The 14,255-nt window shown below is 52.8% G+C and overlaps 2 protein-coding genes across 5 annotated transcripts in view; one reads left to right on the plus strand and one right to left on the minus strand.

Moving 5' to 3' along the window:
- Nucleotides 1–7,616, minus strand: part of Ankrd27 (ankyrin repeat domain 27) — a 51,894-nt gene extending 44,278 nt beyond the window's left edge. For all 4 annotated transcript variants that reach the window (XM_035449207.1, XM_027430294.2, XM_027430293.2 and 1 more), the window contains exons 1-2: nt 7,489–7,616; nt 1,383–1,514 (exon numbers count right to left, since the gene is read on the minus strand). In XM_035449207.1, coding sequence (XP_035305098.1) covers nt 1,383–1,484 — 102 coding nt within the window. In that variant the 5' untranslated portion in view covers nt 1,485–1,514; nt 7,489–7,616. The remainder of the gene's footprint in view (nt 1–1,382; nt 1,515–7,488) is intronic.
- Nucleotides 7,617–8,250: 634 nt separating this feature from the next.
- Nucleotides 8,251–10,573, plus strand: LOC113837182 (regulator of G-protein signaling 9-binding protein). The gene has a single exon (XM_027430295.2). The coding sequence runs from the start codon at nt 8,762–8,764 to the stop codon at nt 9,473–9,475; it is 714 nt and encodes a 237-aa protein (XP_027286096.1). The 5' UTR covers nt 8,251–8,761; the 3' UTR covers nt 9,476–10,573.
- The last annotated feature ends 3,682 nt before the right edge of the window (nt 10,574–14,255 follow it).

Below are 14,255 nucleotides of genomic sequence, written 5' to 3' on the forward strand. Positions count from 1 at the left end.
GCCTTCCTGGTGCCTTTTCCCAGCCATCCGCCATGGTGGATAGATGAAAGGCCGGACCTAACATGGGGTTAGCTCGTTAAAACAACTGCAATAAAGTCTTGTGCTGTTTGCATCAAGCTTTCGACTCCGCTTGGTAATTGGGGTGGCCCCTGTCCTGGGCTGAGATCCTGGGGGCCTGAGCCTCCGGGGGTCTTTCACCCCCATGCCACCGTTTAGCCTGCATGATTCTCCCAGTCCTGGTGTCTGGCTACCCCATAGGCTCTTGAGGTCATGCCCTATGTTGCAGAAATTCTCTCCCTTTGGGAAACGTCTTTCCAAGCTACATCCTCGATTCCTTTCCTTTGCTGTGATAAAAACACCATGACCAAAAGTGACAAGGGAGAAGAAAAGTTTCGCTGGACTTCCATTTCCAGCTGCTGTCCATCCCTGAGGGGAGGGCGAGGCAGGATGTCAAGCTGGCCCAGTCGAGGTGGAGACGAAGGAACACACCCATGCTGCCCGCTGGCTGCCGCTTAGGATCTGCAGCTTTCTTCACCCTTCTACCGCTCAGGGCTCATGAAACAGTGTGGCCCACAGCACACTGTGTCTTCCTGCATCACTAACGGCCAGGCAGAGCCACAAGGCAGACCTGATCTAGATAATTCCTCACTCGAGACTTTCGTCTCTGGTGACTCTAGGTTGAGACACAATGAGTGCTTTTAAATTAATTAATTAAGGTGGTGCTGAGAATCGAACCCGGGTCCTCTGCAGAGGCAGGAAGTGCCCTTAACCCGTGAGCATCAAGCACTCCAGGGTGACAACGAAAACTAACCATGCTCACATTCCCCGGTAGGAGTGAGCACCAGGCGGAGCAGATGAGAACAACCGGCGTGCTGACTAGTTTATATCAGCTTGCCACAAGCTGGATTATCTGAAAGCGGGAACCTTCACTGAGAAACAAAGTACCTCTGTAACATCCTGTTGTCCGGCTTTTTTCTTAATTCTTGATTGATGGGGGAGGGCCCAGCTCATTGTGGGTGGTGCCATCCCTGGGCTGGGGGTCCATTCCTGCCCTGCTTGAGTTCCTGTCCTGACTTCCTTCAGTGACTAACAGCAGTGCTGAAGTGCAAGCCAAATTAACCCTTTTCTCCCCAACTTGCTTTTTGGTCATAGTATTTCATCACAGCAATAGAAACCTGAACCAAGACACCAGGCTTCAGTCCCAGGAGGCTGCTTCCACCAGACAGCAGCCTGAGGTGGTCCCTCACCATTCACACCCAGCACGCCGCCGTAACACCTGGGGCTCCGCTAAACTTGGCAGCTTTGTAAGTCCCACCAGCCCGCCACATTTCTGACATTGCTCCCATGCCTGAGAGCAAAACCCTCAGGACCGGTTGACTTACAATGCCGTGGATCTGGGCCACCTTGCTGCCCAAGTCAGGGCGCCACTTCTGAAGGGCCAGGTAGAAAGGGTTCTTCAGGAGGTCTTCGTCATAAAGAGCCATATGGACTTCAGGGGGTTCCAAGTGAGCTTCCTGGGACAAGGGAACAAAAAGCTGTGAATACAGACAGGATCTTGCTATGTACCAGTTGGCCCAGAACTCAGCTTTGTAGACCAGGCTGACCTTGAACTTAAGAGATCCACCTGCGCCTGGGCGTTGGTGACGCACACCTTTAATCCCAGCACTCGGGAGGCAGAGTAAGCCGGATCTCTGTGAGTTCAAGGCCAGCCTGGTCTCCAGAGCGAGTGCCAGGATAGGGTCCAAAGATACACAGAGAAACCCTGTCTCGAAAATCAAAAAAAAAAGAAAAAAAAAAAGAGAGAGATGCACCTGCTTCTGTCTCCCAAGTGTTGGGATAAAAGGCTTTTGCAACCACACCCAGCATAGTTGGTTTTTTGCTGTTTGTGGTTTTTTCTTTTTTTTTTTTTTTGGTGTGTTATCCTCCTACCCATGCGTGCACGCACACGCACACACACACACACACACACACACACACACACACACACACACACACACCTTTAAGGATTGAACTCCAGGTCTTGTGCTTGTCGATGAGCTACATGCCCAAACACTCGGACTTTGTTATTTGTTTTGAATTAGAGTCTCTCTGACGTATGTACCCCTACCTGATCTCAAACTCAGGGTTCTCTTGCTTCGGTCTCCCTAGCTCTGGGATCGGAGCAGTCTACAACGCTATACCCGGCTTCTCCATGCTTTTTCATTTTGAGCCAGCCCTGTGGCCTGACTTAACTAGGGTGGGGGCGGGGGCCCTATGTGATCTGTGAACACAGCCAAACAGAAACAAAATGCAGTCACACCCTTAAGACAGGGCAGCTGGAAGCTGGTACATTTTAACTTGCTTATACAACAAAGGCCACCTGAGGCCAGGTCCCCTCCGATGCCCCAAATGCAGCCCCTTTAACTTATAAAAGCCCTAAACTTTCTCACATTTCCAAACCCAACCCATCTGGATTTTATTTTTATACATGCTATAAATCGGCAGTTAATTTCATTTCTTCCATATGGCAAGCCAATTGTCCCGACGTCACTTTTGGCAAGATCTCTGTCTTTCATAGCAGTTGGGAAAGCTTGCCACACTCCAAGTCCTCGTGTGTGTGTGTCTGTCCCATTTCCATTCTCTACTCGTGTTTCAGTGGGCTAGACCAGTTCGAAAAGAGGTAGGTAAAAAATAGAATTACAGACACAGGCCATATGGCTAGATAGACGTTTTTATTGTATTTATTTTGAATTATTACATTTTGTTTTGTTTTGTTTTTCACACGCGGGCACAACACACTGCTGTGTGCTTGTGAAGGTCAGAGGGCAACTCATAGGACTTGCTTCTCTCCTTCCAACACATGGACAGGTCCTGGGGATGGGACTCAGGTCCTCAGGCTTGGTGGCAAGTATGTTTACTGACTACACCACCTTGCCAACTGGCTATACTTGTTTTGTTTTTCCTGTACTCAAACCCCTGGGCTTATATGATCTTTGTAACTCAAGTCTCTTAAGTATCCAGGTCTACAGACTTGCGCCACCATGACTGATACATACAAAATGTAAATGTCTAGGAGCCACGCTTAAAAAGGAAACAGCCCGAACTGATTTTAACATTTTATATACTGTACCCTATCCTAAATACACTTTCAACATATAACCATTACTTTAAAATTAACGTGGCCGTGGCATAGAGGGTTCCGTGGATAAAGGCATTTGCTGTCAACCCTGATGGTCCCAGTTCAAGCCCCAAAGCCCACATGGAAGGAGAGAACTGACTCCTGCAAGTTGTCTTCTGACTTTTTGAAATTATTATTTTTATTATTAATTTTTGTGTGCATGGGTGTTTTGCCTACATGTATGTCTGTGAACCATGTGCATGGCTAGTACATGTGGGGGCCAGAGAAGGGCGTCATTATCTCCCTGGAATTGGTGTTTCAGACAGTTGTGGCTGGGGGAATTGGACCTGGGGCCTCTACAAGAGCAGCCAATGCTCTTAACCAACTGAACCACCTCTCCAGTTCCTAACCTCAATTTTCTACACACACACACACACACACACACACACACACACACACACAAAACCGATGTTTAAAATAACATTTTTAGTGGCAGAGAGAATAACACCTGGAAAGGGTTATGTCATAAAACACAAGTGGACAAGCCCAAACTCCATCTCCCCAGATGGAAAAATCTGCTTGACAGACAGCCACACACAGCCCCCCCCCCCCCCCCCCCCCCGCACCAAATCTCTTGGCCCAGTGAGAGCTAACTTGATTACTGGCCCCACTGGTGCCTGATCCAAGGAGCTACCTGCAAAGCAGACTTTTTAAGAAGAGCCTGGAATAAGAACCAGGCGCACATAATCCCTCCTTGGGCTCCTGGGAGATCTCAGCGGGGTTCAGGTGTTTGATTCATTGAATTCAATTACTGCTGGAGCCTCGCTAATCCTTTTATGAGCCCCCAACAGAAGAAGGGGAGGATGCAGTTTTGAGGGGACAGAGTCATGGGGGGACCACATTTCTTCCTGGTTTCTGATAGTTGGTTCATAGGGCAGAGTGTGACATCAGAAGACGCTGTGGATAAAAACCACTTGAGAAACAGGATGTGCGTTATGGCGAGATCAAGCTGGGAAAGGCCACGCCACACTGGCAAAGCACCAAAACTGTCACTCCCCAGCTAGGAGCTAAGGCCGGGGAGGAACAGGAGGAATAGCAGGGAATGGGGAGGATCTGGGATGAAAACATGCTAAGGACAGGAGGCTAGGGGGTCTATGCGAGCACAGAAAACCAGGATAAAGAAATTGTAATTGAGTACCACGAGTCCATGGAAGTTCCAAGACCCCAAGCACCACAGGGGTCTTAACCATCCCTGTCAGACCTCCAACCATAAAATAATTTCCAGAAAAGTCAGTTGCGTTCATCAGAAATACCAAATACCCCTGGACTTGAGCTGTCTGAGGCTAGCTACCCTGTGAACAAGATAGCTGCAAGGCGCCCCAAATTAGTCTGAGCATTTCAGGGGAGAAGAGTGTGCACGGTTCAGTGTGGTTTTGTGGTCTTCAACTGTCCTGCCAACCCGGATAAGTCTGGGTGGTCAGGACCCATCTGGTGACAAAATGTAGTCCTGCCCCCAGAATCCAGCACAGGGAGGGAATCCATGGCTCCCAGAAATGCACTCCTGGCCAAGTGTTACCATTGCGGCTATCTCTGCCCTTTGAGGGCCCTAACCAGGCACACTTGCCAAGCGATGAGCAATGCTCTCCAGGGATGCCTGATTCAAAGTGGGGGACGAGGAGGGGGGAAGGACAAAAAAGGAAAACTTTCTGTTCATCTATTTTTAATATCAACGGAAGCATGGGGCGGGATGTAGCTACCTGTGTCCTTCTGGGTCTGTAATATTTACAGATCCCAGCTATATTTTTCTTCAAATCCTTTGTTAAAGCACTTGCCCTGCCTTTGGCTCACTGTGACGAGGATGTTACAAAGTAACAGGACAGCTGTCTTGCCCAAGTGAGTGATAAGGTTAGTCCCAGGCAGCAGCCACGCCAGTCAAAAGGAAAGGAGCCCAAAATAAACAAGATGCTCAAAGCCTGTCAAACACAGGGACACCAGAATGTGCAATGTTGGGGAGGAAAGGTCGGGGGACAGTTAAGTTTGGAGGGCTACAGCCGGCATTGGTGGCTCAAGCCTTTAATTCAAGCATTCGGGAGGCAGAGGCAGGCGGATCTCTGTGAGTTCGAGGCCATCCTGGTCTACAAGAGCTAGTTCCAGGACAGCCTCCAAAGCCACAGGGAAACCCTGTCTCGAAAAACAAATAAACAAAAAACCAAAACAAAACAAAACAAAAAGTTTGGAGGGCTACAATCACAGCCCAGAGTACCACCGTATCACCCATCTACTTGCCAGGATAGCTGGCAGATGGACAGACACCCTGAAGGCGGTTCCTTAGTCTCTCCCGAAGACGGCCAACCTCATGACACATTTATTTAGTCCAGATTCCTCTCTAAATCTGTTATCTCTAATCGTTTGCTCCTGTTCCTCAGCACCCCTTGGAGAGGAAGAAGTTACTGGACACCAGCCTAATGTCACCAGCTAATAATTGGGAGTGTCCTAACAGCACAAAAATCATTGAGCAGCAACACAGACAAATCAATAACAAAAAGCCTGCAGCAGCCTGCTGTGAGCGCAGCACAGTCCGGGGAACACACAGAGGTCCAGGCCCATGACCTCGACCCCAGGCCCTGCGCAGACACCACTGCTCCTCTCTTTGCCTGCAATATGACTTCAGGAGAGACAACACCGCTCCGGAAGCTCACCCAAGGTCTAACCTGGGAACACAACCACCCAACTTCAAGACCATGCTCTAGCTCTGCCTCCCAGAATCTCACATACACCTGTCCCGGTGAGCCACACCCAAGTGACCTCTGCAACCTAAGGTCTACGCAGTATTCTCCTGTCTTCACCCACAGCAGCTCAATGGTCTGTCTTGGGGTTGGCTTTTGTTCACTTTTGCAGCCTCATCATTCCCCACCCCCCTACAGTTTCCCAAAGGAATGGGTTCTCCCCGCTTCCACGCATTTGGTCCTGAAACCTATTCCCCTAGCAAGACATGCGGTGGTCCCCCCGTGTGGCTGCCACCATCCTCTCCAGAGAAAGGCCAAGTCCCACGGCATCCAAGTTCTGGATGCAAACAGCCAGCTGAACTGGCTAAAGGGCCGACTCCTAAGTGACAGTCAGTACGGGGTTCAGGCTCTTGGCTACCGAGCCACCACGGGGGACTCTCAAAATGCAAATATGCGCTGCTGCGCTCCAGAGTCAGTGGGAAGTCTACAACAGGAGCCTTTCTCCACATAACGAAACAACTCCCCGCCACTGAGCACCGTGTCTGTCCAGTCTCATCAGCCCTCACACCCCGAGTGCCTCACTCCTCGATGACGCTGGGCCACTGGCTACCACCGCTACCCGCGCTGAAGTGTCCCATGTCCCCTGCAGCCACAGGCGAGGCTGGAGGGGCACCGCCTGGCGCGCGCGCATATGGACAGTCCGTTTTCAGCCAAGAAGCTGAACAGACTACCTGAGAGTTTTCCAGAAGTGCTCTCTACCTACTGGGCAGGAGGACGGCGCCAGGTGTAAAGCAGGCAGGGGTACCCTCTCTTCCTTTGTCACCCGCGAGGACCACCATCAGCCGGCCTCGACTGGGACGTGGACACACAGCCTCCTCCCCAAGTATGCAGGCTGGCCACCAGAAAACCTCCCAGGTCACACGACCTGTGAGCGACGACTCCGTCCACTGTCCCAAGTCCCGGGACCCGGGCCTGCCGTGGAGCCCAGAGGACAGAGGACGCATTCTTTGCGCCGCCTTCACTTCCCCCGGACTCCGGGGGCATCGTGGGCCAGGCGCACCCCGCTGCAGACGGCAGAGCAACCAGAGGGGCTGGGAGGCTCGGCCCTCGACGATCCGGGCCCTGGGGTCCCCACTATCAGCCCGGCCCCGGGGTCCCACCAGCCCATCAGCCCGGCCCCGGGGTCCCCACCAGCCCATCAGCCCGGCCCCGGGGTCCCCACCAGCCCATCAGCCTGGCCCCGGGGTCCCCACCAGCAGCCCAGCCCCGGGGTCCCCATCACCAGCCCGGCCCCGGAGTCCCTATCAGCCCATCAGCCCGGCCCCGGGGTCCCCACCAGCAGCCCGGCCCCGGGGTCCCCATCACCAGCTCGGCCCCGGGATCCCCACCAGCCCATCAGCCCATTAGCCCGGTCCCGGGGTCCCCATCAGCCTATTAGCCCAGCCCCGGGGTCCCCATCAACCCATTAGGCCGGTCCTGGGGTCCCCATCATCAGCCCGGCCGAGGGGTCCCCATCACCAGCCCGGCCGCGGGGTCCCCACCATGAGCCCGGCCCCGGGGTCCGGCTCAGCGCAGGGAGCCCCTCCCCCTTCCGCTCCCCGCCCGCCCGCCCTCCGCGTCCCCGGTGGAAGGAGGCGCCGGAGGACGCCCTCCGAGGACACTTACTTAAGAGGCTACATAGTGTCACCTCTGAGCGACGACAGCACCTCCCGGGCTCCGGGCTGGGACCCGAGCGCCCACCACCCACCCGGGTGCGGCAGCTCCACTCTTCAGCCCACCCCTTAACTCCGCCGTTGGGCGGAGCCCCTCCCAGTCTGTCCAATAAGAAGCCATCCTCCCGGAGACTGACGCGTAAATGGAGCAATCGCTAAGCCAGGTTCGGTCAGGGGTGGGGCTCAGGCGACTCCGCGCTTCCTACTCGGACAAGCCCCGCCCAGAGCCGGGGAGTGCGCGTGCCCAGAAGGCGGGAGGGCGGGACCTGGGGGACGATCTGACACCAGGGGTGGGGTCCGAGCTGGGTACCCGAACCCGGGCTGGACGGCGACGGGGAAGAGCCCCGCCTAAATAGGCGTCCTGCCCGGCCGATCGCCCGGTCGGTCCTCCGAGCCACCGGGTCCGGGAATCGGTGTCCTTGGTTCTGGCTGCCCACTCCATGCTCCGCACGGGCGTCTTCCTACCGAGTGTCAAGTTTCCTGGTCTTCAGAACGGGAAAAAGTTGCATTTGCAGGGCGCTAGGGTTCCAGAACTATAATGGTATGCGAGAGAGAGAGAGAGAGAGGGAGAAGGAGAGGGGGGAAGGAGGGAGGGGGAAGGGGGAGGGGGGAGGGAGGGAGGGGGATGGAGAGAGAGAGGAGTAAGGCAAGGAGGGAGGGAAGGAAGGGAGGGAGGGAGAGAGAGAGAGAGAGAGAGAGAGAGAGAGAGAGAGAGAGAGAGAGAGAGAGAGAGAGAGAAGGGAAAACCGCGCTTGACCTCCCCTGCTGGGCCCCGCCTACCCCTGGTCCAGGGGGAGGAAGCTCCGGGCGCAGACCCGCGCGGGGGGCGTGTCCTAGGGAGCTGGATCCCGCTGTCCTTGGCCCGAGCTAAGGCGCGCCGCGCGCTCAGCCTGGAGACGTGGGGTCGACCGAGGATGGGGGTCTGCACCCTGCGCCTCTCAGGGAGCCGCCGTGAAGAGCAAAGTCGGGCGGAGACCCTGGGACTGACCCGGAGCGCGTCTGGGCAAGTGATGGAGGGGATGGGAGGCCGCTAACCGGCCTGGACGTCGGAGGCGCACGTCGAGGGTCCCCCGGAGAGCTCCGTTCAGAACGGCGTCAAGGCCATGAGGAGGAGCGTTGGGTCCGAGCAGCCCCAGGCTGGCATCGGCGCCAGAGGCGACCTGCGACGACGCTGAAGGGTGCGAGGGGGGGCACCGTCGCCGGGGAGGGGCGCGCAGGGCAGCGCCATGGCCAGGGAGGAGTGCAAGGCGCTGCTGGACGCGCTCAATAAGACCACGGCGTGCTACCATCACTTGGTGCTGACCGTGGGCGGCTCCGCAGACACGCAGGACCTGCGCGAGGAGCTGCAGAAGACCCGCCAGAAGGCGCGCGAGCTGGCCGTGGCCACCGGCGCCCGGCTGACCGTCGCGTTGCGCGACCGGGGCTTGGCGAGCGAGGAGCGCGCAGAGTTTGAGCGGCTCTGGGTGGCCTTCTCGGGGTGCCTGGACCTGCTCGAGGCCGACATGCGGCGCTCGCTGGCGCTGGGAGCCGCCTTCCCGCTGCACGCGCCGCGCCGGCCGCTCGTGCGCACCGGGGTGGCCGGCGGCTCCTCGGCCGTCGCCGCGCGCGCCCTGAGCGCTCGCAGCCTGCGGCACGAAGCCGAGGGCGACTTCGACGTCGCCGACCTGCCCGAGCTGGAGCGCGAGGTCCTCCAAGTGGGCGAGATGATCGACGACATGGAAATGAAAGTCAACGTGCCCCGCTGGACTGTGCAGGCGCGGCAGGCTGCGGGCGCCGAACTCCTGTCCGCTGCCAGTGCCGGTGCCTCCTCGGCCGGTGGCGTTTCGGTAGAGGAGCGAGCGGGACCCTGCGACCCCAGCAAGGCCCTGGCCGCCACTGTTTTCGGTGCAGTGCTGCTGATGGCTGTGATACTCGCCTTATGTGTGGCAAACCTGAGCTGACTAACACCCGACGGCCACCCACCCGCTGCCCCTTCTCCTTCCAGAGTATGGGCGTGGGGGGCTGGCCCGTTACAGAGAGGTAGTGAACCCGGTGTGTGTGCGTACGAACACGATCTCTTCAAGGCACATTTCTGCCTCGGCAACAAGACACGTTTTGGTTTTTTAGCTTACTGGTCTAAGAGGAGGTAACTGCACAGGCCATTACCTCTGGTGTCTGCAGGAGCTTTATCTCCTATTAATAGAAATCGGTCCACAGTGACCCCAGATCCCTTTGAGCTTGATGGGTTAACTCGGGTGTCCCTCGTTTGATGCCCTCGCCGCCATTATGCACTATGCATTAGACAGGGCAATTTGGGAAAGGTGCAGGGTTGCATCAAGCGTAGTGAGGGGGCCATTTTGCTCCCTAGGCAAAAACCAAATTGCAATAAGACGTAAGTGGGTTTTATACCTTAATCCTTTGGGGCCTGAGCTTTGGGAGAGCATGCCGATAGCGATTCAGAATGCGTTCTCTGTGGTACACGATTGCACTTCTTGGCAGAGATTGCCCATTAGCCACCAAGAGTGGCAGCTGGGAGATGTTTGGTGTTGTGATCCAATTTAGGAAACCCAAGAAAGTTGTTTCTACTCGATGTGCTGGATGGAGTTGAATCCACTGCACGCTTTCCTCAAGAAAAGACCTCTCCCTACCCATCCCTGGATGGGGGGAGGGGATGAACAGTCGGATGCCACTTTGGGAGGGGCCATGCCGCTATGTAAACAGGCACGTTCTCCTTCCCAGAGGCTTATTTTATTCCAGAATTAGACCACAGTGTTTGACCCTCTTTTGAGGGAGGGCTGGGGGAATCCTCTTTGAAGCCCTTAATCCTATCTATCCCCAGAATTTACTTGCTAGCCAATAGGAGTACGAGTTTTCCAGAGACCTGTCCAACTGTCTGACCCCATGTTACAGGAAAGGGCAATACTGGCATTACTGGTTCACAGAGGCTGTGAGCCGGTCAACTGAGTTCAAAATGTAACAGTTCAAAGTGTATCAGTTTTGAGCTGGAATTTAAGGAGCTTTAAACATACACACACACATAAGCATACACACACACACACACACACACACACACACACACACACTGGAAATATGACATTAGCACATTGGTACCAAAGCTGACTTTTGTTTGTTTGTTTTTAGTATAAAGGAAACTGGACCACAAGCTCACAAATGCCAAATGAGTCAAGCTTAGAGACCTTTTACATGTACACATAGGATACCAAACATGATCTGCATCTATTTTTTAAAATTTATATTCTTGGGGCCAGAGAGATGGCTTACCAGTTAGACATTTGTATTGTAGCTGGGCATAGTGGCGCACGCCTTTAATCCCAGCACTTGGAAAGCAGAGGCAGGTGGATCACTGTGGGTTTGAGGCCAGCCTGGTCTACAGAGCGAGTTCCAGGACAGCCATCCATACACAGAGACCTTGTCTCAGAAACACCAGGATGGGGGGTGGGGGGTGGGGGGTGTATTGTTCTTACAGAACATGCTTCTGTTCCCAGCACCCACCTCCAGCAGCTCACAACTGTCTGTAATTCCAGGAGAGGTCTGACGCCCTCTTCTGGCCTCCTAAGGCATTTGCCCTCACACGTACACACACACACACACACACACACACACACACACACACACACACACACGGTGAAATCTTTAAAGAGTCTATATTCTTGATCAGAGATTGATTTGGCGACCATGGCTCAAACCACCAGAATCATCTACCCGCAAGGTAGAAACAGGTGCTGCTTTCCACCTGTAAAGGAGATGTGAGAACACTCTCGGCCCCAGGCACATACATGCTTGCCTTTCTGGCGGGGCCTCTGTCACACTCCTGGGGAAGTGAGACAGAGAAGTCAAACAGCAAAAATCCTGTTTGCTTTGCCAGAAACAGGATTTTTTTAACCTCTGACAGTGAGAAAGGGGGCTGGAGAGATGGCTCGGGGGTTAAGAGCACTGGCCGCTCTTCCAGAGGACCTGGGTTTGATCCTCAGCCCCACAGGGTAACTACAAACCCCTGTTAACTCCAATCCCAGGCAATCGAGCGCCCTCTTTTGGCCTCCAGAGGAACTGCATGCAGGTGATGAACAGACATTCAGGGAAACACCCTAAACACAAAATGGTGGTGATGATGATGATGATGGTGATAATTTTTTTAAGCGAGGAGGAGGACCAGGTGTAGGGAAATAGCAGTTCTTTGAAGGTCAACTTGGAAGGCTAATTGGCCCAAGTGAATAGAGGCACCTGGTTCCTGGTGCTGTACCCTGCCCTTTCCTAGGCCATGTGAACTCTCTTTGCACAGATTCTGGTGCCTCAAAGAGGAAAATGTGGACTCTGTTTGCAGGTGTCTTTGATTGTGCTTTTAAAAGACCCGCAGGTCTTTTAAAGTCGATTGAACCCTTTACAATGGTTGCCGGCGAGTTCCTGCCTCCCCCTGGCTGGGTAACTCTGCTTAGGTTTCACTTTCTACCTTTTTGCCGCTGCTTGCCCAGGATGCCTTGAGAGACAGTGCAGAAAGTTTTCAACTCTGCCTCCCACACATGATAGGACATGGAGTCTCTGTCACTTCCTCCAGAGACTAATCTCTCTGGCGAGAGAAGTCTGGAGGCATTTGCCGACATGGTTTTAGGAAATCTCTCTAAGAAACATTTGGTGACGGCATCCTGCCACTTCCAAGGCTGGAACTCTATTTGTATCGGGGAGTTTTGATTTGTATATTTAAAAAAAAAATCAGGGGTCAACAGTTAAGAGCACTTGCTCCTTTTAGGAGGGACTGCAGTTCAGTTCTCAGCCCCCTGTTATTCCTGCTCCTGGGGATCTGGCATTCATGGTGGGTGCACACACACACAAATATTAATACATTTCTCAAAATTGTTCTGTAGAGTGTATTGAAGACATAAGCCATCCGGCACTGAATAATCTATTAAGACAGTGGTTCTCAACCTTCCTAATACTTTAATACTGTGATGTCCCTAGACCATAAAATTATTTCATTGCTACTTCATAACTGTGATTTTGCTACTGTTACGAATCGTAATGTAAATATCTGATATTCAGAACATCTGATTGTGTCACCTGTGGTTGGGAATTACTGCTTTAAAAGCAAAGTGGACAAACAAATGTCCTGTGTCACTCTTCCCACCTACTTGGCCCTTCTTTGGATATTTAAGTAGCTGGGTAATCAGGTGTCTACCCGTTTGTGAGGGTTTTCAGGTCGCTGCAATTTGTGATAAAATGTTGCAAAAAGAACAGGCAGAATTAAAGTAAACATTCCTCTAGCAGACCTGCGAAGCCAAGAAAGTCAGTGAGTTTGAAAATGTTCACCATGAGGGGAATTCTTTGGTACTCTGCTGCTGTACTTTGCTGTTGAAGTCATTGATTTTTCTATAGACATTTGGTCTGATCCTAAACTTGATACAATTGATAGGAAAAATGAAAAGTGCATCAGCTAAGCAGGGTTTTGTGCAGGCTACTTAAGGATGAAGCCGGAAGATGGCATGTTCAAGATTAGCTTGGGCTGCAGTTTGAGTTCAAGGCTAACATGAGTTCAGTGCTAACCTGGACAACTTAGACTCTATCTCAAAATAAAAAGTGAAAAGACGGCTGGGGTCGTAGCCCAATGGCAGAATACTTGCTTAGCATGTTTGAGGCTTCAGATCCAATCCTTGTGCCACTTGAAAATGTATCAACTGATATTAAAAGACAAAATCTTGGGATATCAAGGGACTATCAACCTACCAAGGGGGTGGGTTCTGAACTAGCAGTAAGCTACTAATGATTAAATGATGATATTGAAGAAAGAAAATACCCAGATAATTTTTTTCTAGGACAGGATTTCACTATGTAGTCCTAGTTGTCCTGGAACTCATATGAAGACCAGGCTGCCCTTGAACTCAGAGAGATCCTCCTGCTTCTGGCTCCTGAGTGCAGGGACTAAAGGCCTGTGCCATAATGCCTTGCTTTAAATGTATAGCCTCGAAGTAGTGATCCTCTTGCTTTAGCCTCTTCAGAATAAAGCTACCACTGTGGGCAACCACAACCAGTGGATGGTTTTTTGTGTAATATAAAAGGTTATGCTTTTAAATGCCAGGAAGGAAAATATTCAGGGTAGAGTCAAAGCCTGGGTAAGCTTTGTGATTTCCTTGCGGTTTACAGGGTACTGTGAAAGGGTGTGTGACACTGAGTAACTGGAAAGTAGTCTTGACTGTAGAGATGTCTACTTTGCATAAGGTCCCTGGTAATGCTGCACCCCCGACCAGTGTTCACATTGGTCCATGTTTAAGCTGCTCCCTTCCTCCCTAGAGTGTTCTATGAGGGATGCTTTGACCTGTGAGCTCCTGGTTTTGAGGAGCTGATGAGTGAAATGTTACTGGTGGAGCTCACCTCTGCATCCCTTGGGGTGTGCCTCTCCCTCAAGGGCCCACCATCTGCCCTGGCCAGGGAATTCTGCCTCTCTCCAAGTACCTCAGTTCATTTGATATTCCTGTGCCTCAGCTTCCTCTACTGGTGGCATGGGGGTCTTGACCAGTTAGCTCAGACAGCCCTGGTGGAGAGTCAGATGTTCGCCAGATTGCACTAATGTGAGCAAGGCTTACTTTGTCCATTGGTTTGGTTTGTGGCATTTTGCTTTGCTGGTTGGTTTATGTATATCCTCATTGAATGTAATCTTGTAGTTTGGTGGTTATTGTCTAAAAATAGTTTAGGGACTGGAGAGGTGGCTCAGAGGTTTAAGGACACCTAAGC

This window comes from Cricetulus griseus, chromosome 9 (genome assembly GCF_003668045.3).
Source record: "Cricetulus griseus strain 17A/GY chromosome 9, alternate assembly CriGri-PICRH-1.0, whole genome shotgun sequence".
Taxonomy (NCBI): domain Eukaryota; kingdom Metazoa; phylum Chordata; class Mammalia; order Rodentia; family Cricetidae; genus Cricetulus; species Cricetulus griseus.

Bases quoted from the DNA above. Each gene is read 5' to 3' on its own strand.
- LOC113837182 (XM_027430295.2), top strand. From the start codon at position 8,762: ATGGCCAGGGAGGAGTGCAAGGCGCTGCTGGACGCGCTCAATAAGACC.